The sequence below is a fragment of the Aulonocara stuartgranti genome (genome assembly GCF_965226115.1).
Source record: "Aulonocara stuartgranti genome assembly, chromosome: 22".
In the NCBI taxonomy this organism is placed as follows: domain Eukaryota; kingdom Metazoa; phylum Chordata; class Actinopteri; order Cichliformes; family Cichlidae; genus Aulonocara; species Aulonocara stuartgranti.
The window spans coordinates 8,146,214-8,160,207 of record NC_138957.1 but is presented as its reverse complement, the minus strand read 5'-3'; the positions used below and the strand labels follow the sequence as shown (position 1 = coordinate 8,160,207).

Sequence of the window (13,994 nt, the reverse complement as noted above, 5' to 3'; positions counted from 1 at the left end):
ACATCTATCTAATAAAGACAATATATGAAGCAAGGATATATTGCCTTTTTTCTGTCCCAGTTTTCTTTTTTAATGATATACCCAATTCCCCAACATGAGGTATATACAAAACAACTGAGGCTTCTCTTAGTTGTATAAATGAGATAAATGATGGGGAAATAAGTTATGTTATGTTTTGTGTGTTCTGTTCCCACATAGGAACCATTCTCCGTACTCCTGCATGCTTTCTCTCCAGGTACTCCATCACCCTACAAGACACACTGTAGCAAATGGAGAGATGAATGGATGTACATATGTTTCACTGTAAAATGTCCGTCATGTTGTCAGTTATGGAAATATTTGTTTGCTAAGTGAAGATCATCCTTTTTATATCCTTTTTACAGTCATGTGCAGTAGCGGTTTTAGATACGGGCGATTGCCCGGGGCGGCATCGTGGTGGGGGGCGGCATCACGGGCATCGGCAAAAAAAAAATGCTCCTACTCATGCTGCCCCGACGTCATGCCAGCGCATATTGGGAATGGCATAGGCCCCGATCGGTTTTCTATCGCCCATTTGCTGGGAGTAAGGGCTCCCTTCGTTTGCAAGGTGCGCCTGCTGCTTGCGGCGCAGAGAGGAGAGGGCGTGGCGGCGGGGGATTCTCTGATCGGCTGGAGCAGCATCTAAAAACCAACTCGCAAAATAAAACAAAATAAAAACAAACCAACAAACACGAAAACACCAGACATTATGATACAGACGTATAATTTGCACCAATGTTTTTTCGAAATTCTATACACGAAAAGTGAGCGCGAGAGCCCTCGGTGCACCTGCTCGCTGCTGAAGTCAAAGTAAACTTTATTGTCATCTCCGCTACATACAGTCCAGTATATAGAGACACGAGACGACGAGGCTCCAGTTACAGCAGTGCAAGTAAACAAACAATATATATAAGAAGAGTAAGAAAATAAATATACACTTTAGGACTAGGGGTAAAGGGATCAATAACAATTTAAAATTTACAGTTTGATGATTTAAAGCAGGGGTTGGCAACACTGGGCACCCGTGCCACAGTTGGCACGCGAAGGGTTAAGTGATGGCACGACCATAGCTGGACTGGCCATTGGGCATTATTTTGGTCGGTGGCCGATGATTTTTTTTTTTTTTTGTAACGGTATATAATGAAAGTGGTGGATTGGCCAGATGCTGGTCGGTGTGTAAAAAACGAACTCAGTTGTTTGGTGGTGGCTAAGCTTCCACAGATTCAGTAACATTAATAAGTGGTGGGTGCCAGCAGGTGGATGAGAGAAAGGGGAGGCAGGAGAAGAGACCCGAGGCAGCCGCCGGTCCGAGTGTCAGGTGAACTGAACTTCAGGTAAGAAGTTATGACCTGCAGTCTATCTGGGTCAGATATAAACCAAGTTTAGGTGCAGTTTATTCTTGTTGTGCTGACTTTTTATAGTCAGTTACAATAACTGTACTTTATTTTATTCATAAGGTTAGTTAGTAGAGTTGCCAACCGTCCCGTAAAAAGACGGAATCGTCCCGCATCCAGAGAAAATATTACACGTTTGGTGTTGAGCTGAGAAGGGACGCAGTTTGTCCCGGACTTCAGCTACAATGAAAAAGACATAAAGCTGGAGCTGCACAGCTGCCTCTTCTCTCATTCTCTCCCCTCTCTCTCCTGTTGCTACTTTAATCATGAAACTGATCAATGATCAGCTGATCGGCTTTTCTCTCTTGTTTGTTTATCGCCCACTTTGCGCCAGAAAGAGGAAACCGCCGGATGTCGCGCTAAACAACAGCAGCACGTTTAAGCTTGATCAGCTGTTGTTAGAATTTATTTAATATTTCTTTTTAGTAGCTGATGTTTGCTGGAGCCACAGCTCAAACCTGCTGGTCATGGTGTTGGTTTGGTTATCTGGTGAGCGGGAAACATGCAGATGAAACCAGGAGATGTCCTTACTGAATCATCAGAGCTGAACAGGTGATGGAGAAACAGTTTTACCTTTTAGGTGACATGAATGAGTTCAAGGGTTGGGTTGAATATTAACAAACATGCCATATTGGCCCAGTTTATTTCTCTTATCAGTGGTTCTATATATTGTGTAACTGTTCATATAGAGCGTTATTAGATTTATTGCTAATACAATCATATGGCACAGGACTTCTGAGGAAATTTTAAATGGCACTCGTCATCAGAAAGGTTGCCTACCCCTGATTTAAAGTCTCGCACACAACCCGTCAAAAGGGGAGGGGGTGCCTGCTGCTTCCAAATAGAGCACATTTCATTTATAATGTTGTAAATCCAATACCATTATGTATTCATGATTTGAATCCTGGGTTGTGTGAAATCTCAGAAATGCACCCTAGACAAAGTGTGCTCATCTCGTTTTAGTTTTAGCTCTTCGAAGCCGACCGGGAGGTCAAGGCACGATGTGCCGGGAGAGCGGTGTTCCTCCCGGCTGTAGTAGGTCTTGACCTCCCGTTAGCTTTGAGATGGTGGGTGTCAGATCTCCGAAAACGTCTGAGCACTTTTGCAAATATGCGATGTCTTGTAAACTGAGCAAATATCTGACGTTTACACAACTACATTCATGCCTCAAAATATCTTAAAAGTGTATTTTGTGACCCAGAAAGAGTAATATTACAACTAAGTAGCTGCCGCCATTGTTGGAATTCAACTTTTGCGAGATCCTGAGTTTGTTTTGGGAGATTTCGCAAAACTTTTGCGAGATCCCGAGTTATTTTTGCGTGATCTCGCCAAAGTCTCTCTTAGCAATCTCAGCAACAAAGGACATACACCCATGTGTGTTGATTTCTCCCTAAGATGGCAAACTGAAACACTCCAAGTTGGTGACTTTTGGAGATTTATTTCCCTGGATGATTGAGAATGCATCAGACGAACACAAAAGGAAGTTCACAGCTTTTAGCAGCTCCCCCACTCCCTCATTGACACACCCCCACTCCCCTCCCTCCAGAATTCCCAGGTAACAACCTAATATACATATGAATGACTAGCCAATTTAGCTTCCACTTGGCTGAAGCTAAAGCTTAGCTAAAAGCCTACCAGCCATTTGGCTGCTCTCCGGGTTTTATAGGTAGAAAGGTAGAAGCCTGGGGATGCTACTGTGTAAACAACTCCTTGGTGGCAGAGCCCCTGGTGTTGATGAGGTCCGCCCCGAGTTCCTGAAAGCTCTGGACATTGTAGGGCTGTCCTGGTTGACACGCCTCTGCAATGTTGCGTGGAGATCAGGGGCAGTACCTGTGGACTAGCAGACCGGGGTGGTGGTCCCCATCTTTAAGAAGGGGGACCGGAGGGTGTGTTCCAACTACAGGGGGATCACACTCCTCAGCCTCCCTGGGAAAGTCTATGCCAGGGTGCTGGAAAGGAGAGTTCGTCCGCTAGTCGAACCTCGGATACAGGAGGAACAATGCGGTTTTCGTCCTGGTCGCGGAACACTGGACCAGCTCTTTATCCTCTCGAGGATACTTGAGGGTGCATGGGAGTTTGCCCAACCAGTCTACATGTGTTTTGTGGACTTGGAGAAGGCATTCGACCGTGTCCCTCAGGGTGTCCTGTGGGAGGTGTTGCGGGAGTATGGGGTGTCTGGCCCATTGCTACGGGCCATTCGATCCCTATACAACCGTTGCAAGAGCTTGGTTCGCATTGCCGGCAATAAGTCGGACTCGTTCCCGGTGGGCGATGGGCTCCGCCAGGGCTGCCCTTTGTCTCCGGTTCTGTTCATAATTTTTATGGACAGGATTTCTAGGCGCAGGCAAGTGGCGGAGGGCTTTCGCTTTGGTGGCCTCAGAATCTCATCTCTGATTTTTGCGGATGATGTGGTTCTGTTGGCTTCATCGGGTGAGGGCCTCCAGCTCGCACTGGAACGGTTCGCAGCCGAGTGTGAAGCAGCGGGAATGAGGATCAGCACCTCCAAATCTGAGGCCATGGTTCTCAGCCGGAAAAGGGTGGAGTGCCCACTCCGGGTCGGGGATGAGTTCCTGCCCCAGGTGGAGGAGTTCAAGTATCTCGGGGTCTTGTTCGCGAGTGATGGGAGAAGGGAGCCGGAGATCGACAGACGGATTGGGGCTGCAGCTGCAGTAATGCGACCTGGCCTCGGATAAAGCAGATGAAGATGGATGGATGGATGGACAAATATAATGACTCAATATATTTGGTCATTTCAAAAGTAATATCAGTTTTATCTTTCCATAGCACCTTTCACAAGTATCTGTGACAGAGTGGTGACCTGAGTGTTTTGACCTGTGACCGCTGAGATAGGCTCCAGTTCAAACGCAACAAAAGAGAATGGATGGAAGATGAAGGACGTCTGACTTCAAACAGCATTGATGGTTCTGTCTAAGTGGGAAAACTGGATTATCTGTTGGCACACAGATGATTTTACTTATTTGCTCACGTGAAGAACAGATTTTTTTTTAAAGAGCTTTGTAAAGTGTAATATATCTTGTTATGTGGTGTGAAATATTTTCACTGTCTCTGGTGACTGTTTATGCATCTGTGTCTCAGTGAGTGCTTTTCATTAAGCTAATGCTGCTTCATCTTAGCTTCTCCTGAGTAAGGGATGAGTGAGTGTTAGGAGAAAGGATATAATTGTTTTTCACCATACACTCCTTCAACAGCCTCTTCTTTTCTTCTTGAGATCCATCAAGAGGTACGGATATAAATGTACGCCGGGCTGGATGTGGCTTGCGGGCCATGAGTTTGACACATGTGCTCTACCTAATCACATGAGCCAAGGTGTGAAGTTTCAGGTGAGCTCGTCATTGCTGGATATTCAGTGTTGAGAGTGTTATGGAAAATATTGAATAAAACTGCAAACAACAGGCATGCGTGGCTTTTGAAGTGAGGTTTATTAAAAAAAGAAAAGAAAAACACTGCAGTGGAGAAAAATGTTCAGATCACACACCTAACCCGTTTTTCTGAGTGAAAGACATCACCCTGATCCCTTTATACTTCCCAAACAAAGAACGTTTCACAGCAGATCAATTATTAACAGATCCTTATCTCTTCAGTCTAGGAACAGTTCCGACCAACCGTCATCTCATCTGCAACAGGATGTCCAGAGCCCTCAAGAGGAAAATGAGTCTGCTGTGAAGGTGCAATAAAACTTGGACCCCACTTTTGATCACATTCCACATGCATACAACTGATGCCAAGAGTGAGCTTTCTATACTGAGTACAAAAGTGTTACTACTATTACTAAAGTGATTTAATTAATACATAAACTAAAGAAATTTCCAGTACAAGAGTCTGCAGCCTCCAAAACAAAACCATCTTCAACTGATCCAAGGGCTGTGTGGTGCTCCAGCAAAAAAAAAAAAAAAAAACTAACAGCAGTGATTAATCAACACTTATTCAGATGTTACAAATGCAATCACACAAAAATGTCTCAACCATTAATCAGTTAAATGACTAATTGGTTGTCTGGTTTTAAGCCTAATCCTTTTTATTTGTTCTAGATGTGAATCTCTTGAGTTTCGTGAACCTTGGTTGGATGAAGGATGAGCTCAAAAGAGGCTGTCCAGTGTTTGCCAATGTCCCATAAAAAGGGAAAAACTGTAGCCTGCTCTTTCAGGCCAGCAGTCTTTGGTCAGACATTAGTTTGTCTCTTCTGACTCAGACTTTTTACTGTTATGTATTATGTTGTTGTTATCTGGCCAAGAACTTCCATGAAAAAGCCAAATACAAGCACTTCTTCAAAAGGCAAATGGCAAGTCTAAATATTACCAGTTTACCTCACAAATGCCCTTATTGTGGTTTTTGAGTTCATACTGGGGAGACATTTGCAAAAATCATTTCACTTTATTGTTGTGAAAATATTGAATGACTGATGAATTGGTAGATACATTCATTTATTGATTCATAAATCCATTTCTTGTTTAATTTCTGAGCTCTGCTTGAAATACTGCATTTGAAAATGCCTGTCACAACAGAAAACATAATCAACTTCATGTGCTCTGTTTGGTTCTATTCTGTAACTTGATAATGATCACTTACATAATGAGCAAGTTTTAAATATAATAGGTATGGCATCGACTGGGGAGCAGGACCATGGAGTTTTTTGTTTTTGTTTCCATTTTATCTTATTTTTACATTTTATTTTCTCTGTGGAATTGGCTTGAGGAACTGTCCAGTTTCATTTGTACACAAACCTTTTTTTTATTCATTTAATTATTTATTTATTTATTTATTTATTTATTCATATGTAGCTAACAGAAAGAAAATGTTAAAACCTTTATAGATTTTCAGAAAATTAAGAACTGTCAAGTTAGTCTAAAGAATGACTCAACAAACTATATTATATATATATGTTAAAACACACTTTTTTTGCTTAAGAGCATTTTATTTACCCTTGTTATTCTGTTTGAGTAGATTTGAATGGGTGATCCTTTTCACACTGATAAGTGGTTAATGAGTTCTTAAGGCCACTAAAACATGAATCCTATATTGCCCTTTACTGAACACAAGGGACATATTGGTGGGTCATAATAAAACTTTGAGATTATTCTTGTAAAAGTTGTAATATTTAAATATTTGGTGACTAAACAAATAAATGGAACATATTGGTGGGTCATTAATTTGACAAGAGGTCTACAGATCATTTAAAAAGTTGGGTAATCTTTGTTACATTGCAAACAATTATATACTTAAATGCGAGCATGCTGCTGCTCACTGTAAAGTACATTGCCAAATTCAGTGATCCCACACCAAACTGATAAAATTACCATTTGCTGTGTGTGCTTCTAGAATACAAAAAATACAAAGCCAAAAAAGTCTTAATACTTTATACAATATAAATATATATATATATATATATATATATATATAGCAGGAATGCACCCCAGGTGCAAGAGCAAAACACAAATTCACCAATAAGTGCTCTTTGGTTTGACAAACCATGCTTCTCTATCTGGAAATTTGATAGATGAGTCAGATCAGATGAGCTAATACTTTTGGCAATGTAGTGCACATTTCTGCTGACCAGCTGTTTATGTCCTACATAATTTTCAAATATTTTTTTAACATAGTTACAAATATCTGATTTCTAAATGCTCAATGTTCAAATGTTAGATCATAAAAGGTAAGCATTTTTTTCAAATGCTATAATATATTATTTCTCCCATAATCATTAAAAAAAGCAATAAAGTTAAATTATTACAACCCTATATAAAATGTGGATCTGAAAGGATGCAAATGCCCATTTTTAGATATGAGAAAGAGGTGATGAATGATGAATGGAAAAAATGCATTTCAGAAATATTCAAAACATCACTTTTAAAATCAAACTCGAAACCAAAGGTGGCAACTTCAACATGAAATGAACTGTTAAGCTGCTTAGGAAAGCAAATTGTCCCTGGGTTATCTGGATACAGTTTACCTTTCTTCCTTTCTCTCTCTCTCCTCTACCAGTGTGAGTGTGTGTTTGTGTGTGTTGTACTGCCTGAGGACAGTAACCTTTGTGTTAGTAACCTGCAGCTTGCAAGCCAAGGGTTAGAATTGAGGCTTAACTGTAACCATATTAATACACATACTATATGTGTTATTTTGTCCTCTCCCAAAAATACATAAAACTACAACAACAACAACAAAAAAACACTGTTTACAATGGATAGTCAGGAATGCACTCCAGGTGTCCAGCAAAACATACATTCACTAATAAGTGCTATGTGGTGTACCCTTTTACATTTTATTTGATGTGGTGGTTATGGCAGCAGTAGTAGGAACAAAATTAGGTTGTCAGAAAAATACTGATATATCCATACTATCCTTACTAGAAATCATGATCATGTCTAACCACAATGCTTTTGTGACAATAATTAATATTTGATTGGAACATCTGCCCACATGTGAGTGATAGATGTAGTGGTTTTGAATGACAGCAACATCAGGAAGAAGGAAAACGAGAAGCTTGAGAAATACCAAGGGCTCAGAGAAGAGCCCGAGAAGATGTGGAGAGTGAAGGTAACAGTGGTCCCAGTAGTAATTGGAGCACTCGGTGCGGTGACTCCCAGGCCAGGCGAGTGGCTCCAGCAGATCCGAGGAATAACATCGGAGATCTCTGTACAGAAGAGCGCACTCCTAGGAACAGCTAAGATACTGCGCAGGACCCTCAAACTCCCAGGCCTCTGGTAGAGGACCCGAGCTTGAACGAAAAGACTGCCTGCCTCTGTTTGTGTTTGTGTGTTTGAGTCCTTCCTACTCTGAGAGTATGACAGCTCTCCACTTGCATAATAACAATAACACAAGTTTAAGGAGATCAACCCTGTAAAATTCTACAAATCTAAATATTTGCTGACTGTATTAGAAAATGCTGACAATATTCATTACATGAATTAAACACCCTCTATGTTATAAGTTACTTTACTGCACCATTTTCCTTTTCATGCAACCAGCTTACTTTAACTAAGAATAATAATGCTGTTGTCTGTCTTCTTGTAATTCTGCCAACTCGTAAGAAAATACTTCATTTCTTAAGAACCATAGATGTTAGAAACTACTAAAGAGTATAACCCCTGGGTAAATTTTTTACATGGTTAATTTAAGCTATGGTTTAGGGGGGAAACTACCAAAATGTCACATATCCAAAGACTTCTTTAACGTAACCCCTTTCATGATTACTAGTCCTTCCTAAAGATTCCCAATATCAGTTTCAGTTAGGAGGGTTAGGAAATTACTATAGTTGTAGATACACATCCATTTGGCTTTCAGTTCTTTTCTTACTGAGTGTATGGCATTCAATCACATTTTTTTCATTAGGCCTTCATAGAACTTAATTTTTTGTTGCTGAGCTAGTTGCTGGATGATGTTATACTCATAATTTCCAGGATGTACTCCAGTTCTTAACCTTTTGTTTGTGAGTATTTCCCAGTAGTGACTCCAGTTTCCATCACTGTCAGCGCCATAACCAAACACATTAACCTAGGAAGACAAAAAATGAACATATGAATGAATGGGAAACAAATGCATGAACAAAATGTCCCTTTTTTAACTAAAATCCAAACAATGGCTGCTGAAAAATGAAATGAACAGTTGGACAGCGACCTGAGCACTAAATGGAAACACTATGATTATACCATGAGTATACAATGACAAAACCTCTTATTGAGAGGTTTAGCTAAAAAGCTTTCCATGAAGGAATGTCTTCTAGATTGTAGTCTAGTCAATTTAAGAAGGGGACACATCAAAAATACTTGCAACAGCTTTCACTTTCATAGGGCATGTGAACTGAAATTTAACCATTCACAGATTAAACCAGAGTTTTTTAATCAAGTGGTACTGGTGGGTAAACCTGCTCTGATCTTCACCAAAGACATTTTGAACTTTTGAAATGCACATCTATTTAGGAGAGCAATATAAGAACAAAAGAACAAATTAGCAAAGACTCAAATGGACCAGCTTGTATGACAATAAAAATCACATTTTATTTTGTACGTCTGGCACTTCGGAGACTGAAAACTTTGTACTTACCTCATCACAAATGTGAAGTGCAAGAATCAAAGCCATAAAGCCAGTGGATGGATAACGTCCCTCATTTCCAAGCCAAACCTCATGTACATATTTCATAAAAGCTGGATTTACCACCATGACCTGTTAGAAATTAGAATGAGCCTTTAAACAGCTTTTATTTTTAAATATTACCATTGCCACCAGGAAGCTTTGCCATTGACGCTACTCACCAAATCCTTGTTAGTTTTGATCTTTGATTTCACTGGCATATATGACCTGTTGGAAACAGCATGACATTGAAAAATATGAAGTAGGTGTTTAACAAAAACAAAGCTAAAAAAGGCATGGTCCATCTTGAACATGGAGAAGGATCAGAGTAATGGTTTGATACAGAAATTCACCTTATATCACCTCACACTACATCCATCAGCCAAATCCTTTTAATCTGCGTACATGTTGAATTCATGCAGTGGCATTCTATTTTTGCATTTGATGTAAATTCTGTACTGCAAGACGATCTAGGGGAAATCTTTTGAGATACTTTGCTTAGGAGCAGGTGTCGGTAATTTTAGCAGCTGGGAGAGAAGAAGGTAGTGTATGCTGACTGTAACATCTAAACCTTAGAGTGTTATTTTTTCTTTTAATGGGGTGGCATTGGTGGGACCAAGAAGAAAGCTGGGCAAGCTCAAATGAAATCAGAATATTTTATCTGAAACAAAATAAAGTACAAAATGATTGTATGATTTTCATGTGCCCAAATTAGTGGCTGCACAACTGCCTAAAAATGGTTCACATAAAATAACTTTTCAACAAGCATTAAGAGTCTTTATTTAATTTTTTGATTTTTACTTTATATTAAGTCACAATCCTAAGAACAGTACAAAAGCATACGTAAATGAACTACAGTAAGATGAGTTGTTATGAGGACACTTCATCTGTCTGCATGTTGCATAAAAATGTAGTCATAGTATGATTTCAGGATAATCAGTTTGTAGAGAGCTTAAAGGTGCCATCATTTGAGGTCTGTCTTCGTGGAATACATTACAGAAAGACTTTGAGCTCTCTCGCTTAACTGATTTTGCTTGTAGATTTAAAAGATGTCCCAGTGCTGATTTTCATCACTGGGAACTTGATCTTAATGAGGCAGATTTTGCTATTTTATTTTTTCTATTTTATTATTTTCATTTAATTATGTTGTCTAAAACAGGTCTCTCTTGTAAATGAGACACTGAGTCTCGTTAAATAAATGTCAAATACATGTGCATGTAGCCCTGAAAAAGAGAACTCACCTTCCAGTAAACCCTGTTGTAGAGGCATTAATGAGCCACTCAAAGTCCTGTATCTTAAAGGGAAACAGTACAAAATGGGTGTTGTCATCCAAATCCACAGCACTCTCTGGATACATGACATGATGAGTTGTCTTGTTTCCAACGTCTTTTTCAAAGCCTCTGGTAATACCAGTGTTCATTCTAAAAAGCACAAAGGGATATATTTCACATCAGTTTGGATCTTTTGTGTAGGAGGGGATATTTCACTGCATTTCACTGCATATCTAAGCATTTCACTGCATATCGTACTGTGTATGACTGTGTACGTGACAAATAAAATTTGAATTTGAATTTGAATTTGAATTTAATGGTAAAGAAAAATTGCTTTAGCTTAGAAAGTACCTTATGACAACTTCATGTAAATCTATCAGCGGTCCATAATGCGATCTCCTTAAATTACCAGAATTACCCACCACAGCACAAGTCCTGCAGTGATCATATTTGGGTTGTATAACATCTGGATTCTTTGGGAAGATCTGAAACAAGTTGGCCACTGTTGTTTCATAAACTCTGAAGCTACGGCTTTCAGCCTGCAAATCCTGTCAGACACGATTTGTTAGACTTTGTTGTTAGACCAAATGAGCTGGAGGGGTGTGTGTAAAAATGTCATCCTTTCCTGGTGACTACTTACCTTCCACCAGTTGAATTCATTCTGTGAGAGGTTTAAGTTTGCAGTCAAAAATGGTTGAACACTTCTATTCGATCGATCCAGAAGCAACTGCTTATCCTCTGATAAACATTTTATGCAAGCACACAGCTTTTGGTCCACAGCATAATGAGTCAATTGGTAGCCCGTTTTGAAATACACACCAATACCAGTGAAAAACAGCAGGAAAACAAGTACCTTAAATTTTGAAATCATTCTAGATGTGCGACCAGGAAACATTACCAATCTGCAGACAGAGTGTGTGGAGATACACACAAGTTATGCTCACAACAAGAAAAGACGTCATATAATGCTTATATAATATATATCCATATTGTGCAAAACGAACGATATAGTCCTGCAAGGATAAGTCTTAACTTAATTGCCATTTATACAAACCCATTAAAAACTAAACAAATAAATAAAGAAGTCATGTTTATTTTCAGGAAAGTAAACATTTGGCTACATACAACGTCATCTGTTTTATGTGATATTTGTATTCACTCATAAGAAAATAAAGAAAATAACATCAGCAAAAATTAAGCTTTTTTTACCGCATCATTTGTAATAATATGATACTTACCCGGTCTGCGAGGAAATCCCTTTCTGGTCTAGTTTTATGAAATACAAGTACAAAAGTCGCGTAGACTCACTATCGGTGACAACCTTTTCACCGTGTCACTCACAGGTAACTAACATGACATCAATACACGTTTGCTACCCGAGAACGCGATGCCTTCGTCTCTGACAAAGGTGTGGAGAGGTGTGGTTTGTGCGGATTTCCTCACGTTCCCATGTTCGCGTTTGGAAACCGACCTGCAGACTATCAAGTCCTCCACAAAACCTTACTTTGTTCAACTTTGTCCTAATGTGACTGTTTTCGCTTATAGAGAATCCTAACGGCTTTAAAGGTGTAAATAATCACAATATGAGCTCTGTTTATATCCAGTTTATTCACTGAGACAACACACAGCGATTAATAAACAATTATACAGTATCAATTTTCATTTTAAAAAGCCGAAGCAGACCGCGCGCGCGCATGCTCTCCATTTCACTCTTCGCTGGGGGAAAAAACAAAAACAACAACATGTTAAATATCAATCCACATGGTTAGGATCTCTGCAACTTAGCTGTGCTTCTGTCACGTAATAAATGTGGACAAAGTTTGTGTTTTTTCCCAATTATGAAGCGTATTCGTATATATTACTTACCTTAACATTTGAATGAGAGTTGCTGTTGTCTCTCCTCAGAAAAAGGTAGATTAGAATAGGGCTGGGTGCCACATGAGTTGGTTGCCACATGCTTGTTACTGCCACATTAGAGCACACAGTCAAATTCTGTTGACATCACACATTTAAATATAAAGAAAACAAAATTGATTATTTTTGGCACTAGACAAATGAAAAATGTATCTAAAATCAGGGTTAATGGAATTGAAATTGAAAGAGTGAATGAAAATAAATTTCTTGGAGTGATAATTGATGATAAGCTGAGTTGGAAGTCTCATATAAACCATGTGAAAACAAAAATGTCAAAAACCATTGCTATTCTCTATAAAACAAAGCATGTCCTGAACAAAAAATCATTATACACACTTTATTGTACTCTGTTGCTTCCATATATGACTTACTGTCTGGAGATATGGGGTAATGCATATAAAACGAACACTCTTCCTATTTTCAAGTTACAAAAAAGAGCTATAAGAATTATAAATCAATCAAACTATATAGAACCAACTAACATTTGTTTATTAATCTGAATACCCTGAAATTTTATGATTTAGTTGAATATAAAATGGCACAGATAATGTATAAAGCACAAAATAACTTGCTTTGCCGCAGTACTCAGAAGCTGTTTAAAGTCAGAGAGAGTCAATAAGACTTAAGGGGAACAGATTTCTTTAAAAAAACAAAACAAGATGAGGACAAATATAAAGCAGAGATGTGTTTCTGTTAGAGGAGTTAACCTGTGGAATAGTTATGACAGTGATTTAAAAAGGTGTAGTTCATTTTCCTTGTTTAAAAGTATGTTTAAAAATAGAGTATTAGAAAAATATATATATCAAGAATGAAAAGAGCAAAAAAAAAACCCTCTTGATTCTTTTGCTTTGCTGTAGTTACTTATCTAAGGTGGAAAGTTTTTTTTTCTTGTTTGTTTGTTTGTTTTTTTTGTTTTTGCTTTGTTTTATTATTTGCTTCGAGCCCTGTGTACAGGAGCGGCATACAAAAAGATCTTTTGTTAAAAGGGTTGGCGTAATAAGCAAATGCTTCAGCCAATACCTTTTGATTAGCCTTGTCTCATGCTTTCTTGCTTTGTGGTAGATCTTTGTTCTGTATTCACTGAGATATTTGAATGCTAATCAATAAAATCAAAATCAAATCAAATCATAAATCATTTGATCTATCAATCTGTCCATTTTGCAGACACACACAAAACTTTGCGGTGAGGAAGTATTTTGCCATTCCCATGAGTCAGAGTAATTTTTTGTCCCATTGTTCTTTTTGTATTAAAATCTCACACAATATTATTCATTTAAAAAAATGAATGGTGGTCCTGTGTTGTTGTTGTTGT

General features: G+C 38.8%; 1 protein-coding gene across 1 annotated transcript; it reads right to left on the bottom strand.

Annotated features, from left to right (window-relative positions):
* Window positions 1-7,013: 7,013 nt before the first annotated feature.
* Window positions 7,014-12,219, bottom strand: LOC309698353 (CMP-N-acetylneuraminate-beta-galactosamide-alpha-2,3-sialyltransferase 1-like). Its single transcript, XM_082520732.1, has 7 exons — window positions 12,007-12,219; window positions 11,409-11,670; window positions 11,120-11,316; window positions 10,739-10,918; window positions 9,680-9,725; window positions 9,471-9,590; window positions 7,014-8,921 (listed from the first exon to the last, which is right to left on the bottom strand). Exons 2-7 carry the CDS (start codon window positions 11,661-11,663, stop codon window positions 8,742-8,744), a joined length of 978 nt encoding a protein of 325 aa, XP_082376858.1. The 5' UTR covers window positions 11,664-11,670; window positions 12,007-12,219; the 3' UTR covers window positions 7,014-8,741.
* Window positions 12,220-13,994: the final 1,775 nt, after the last annotated feature.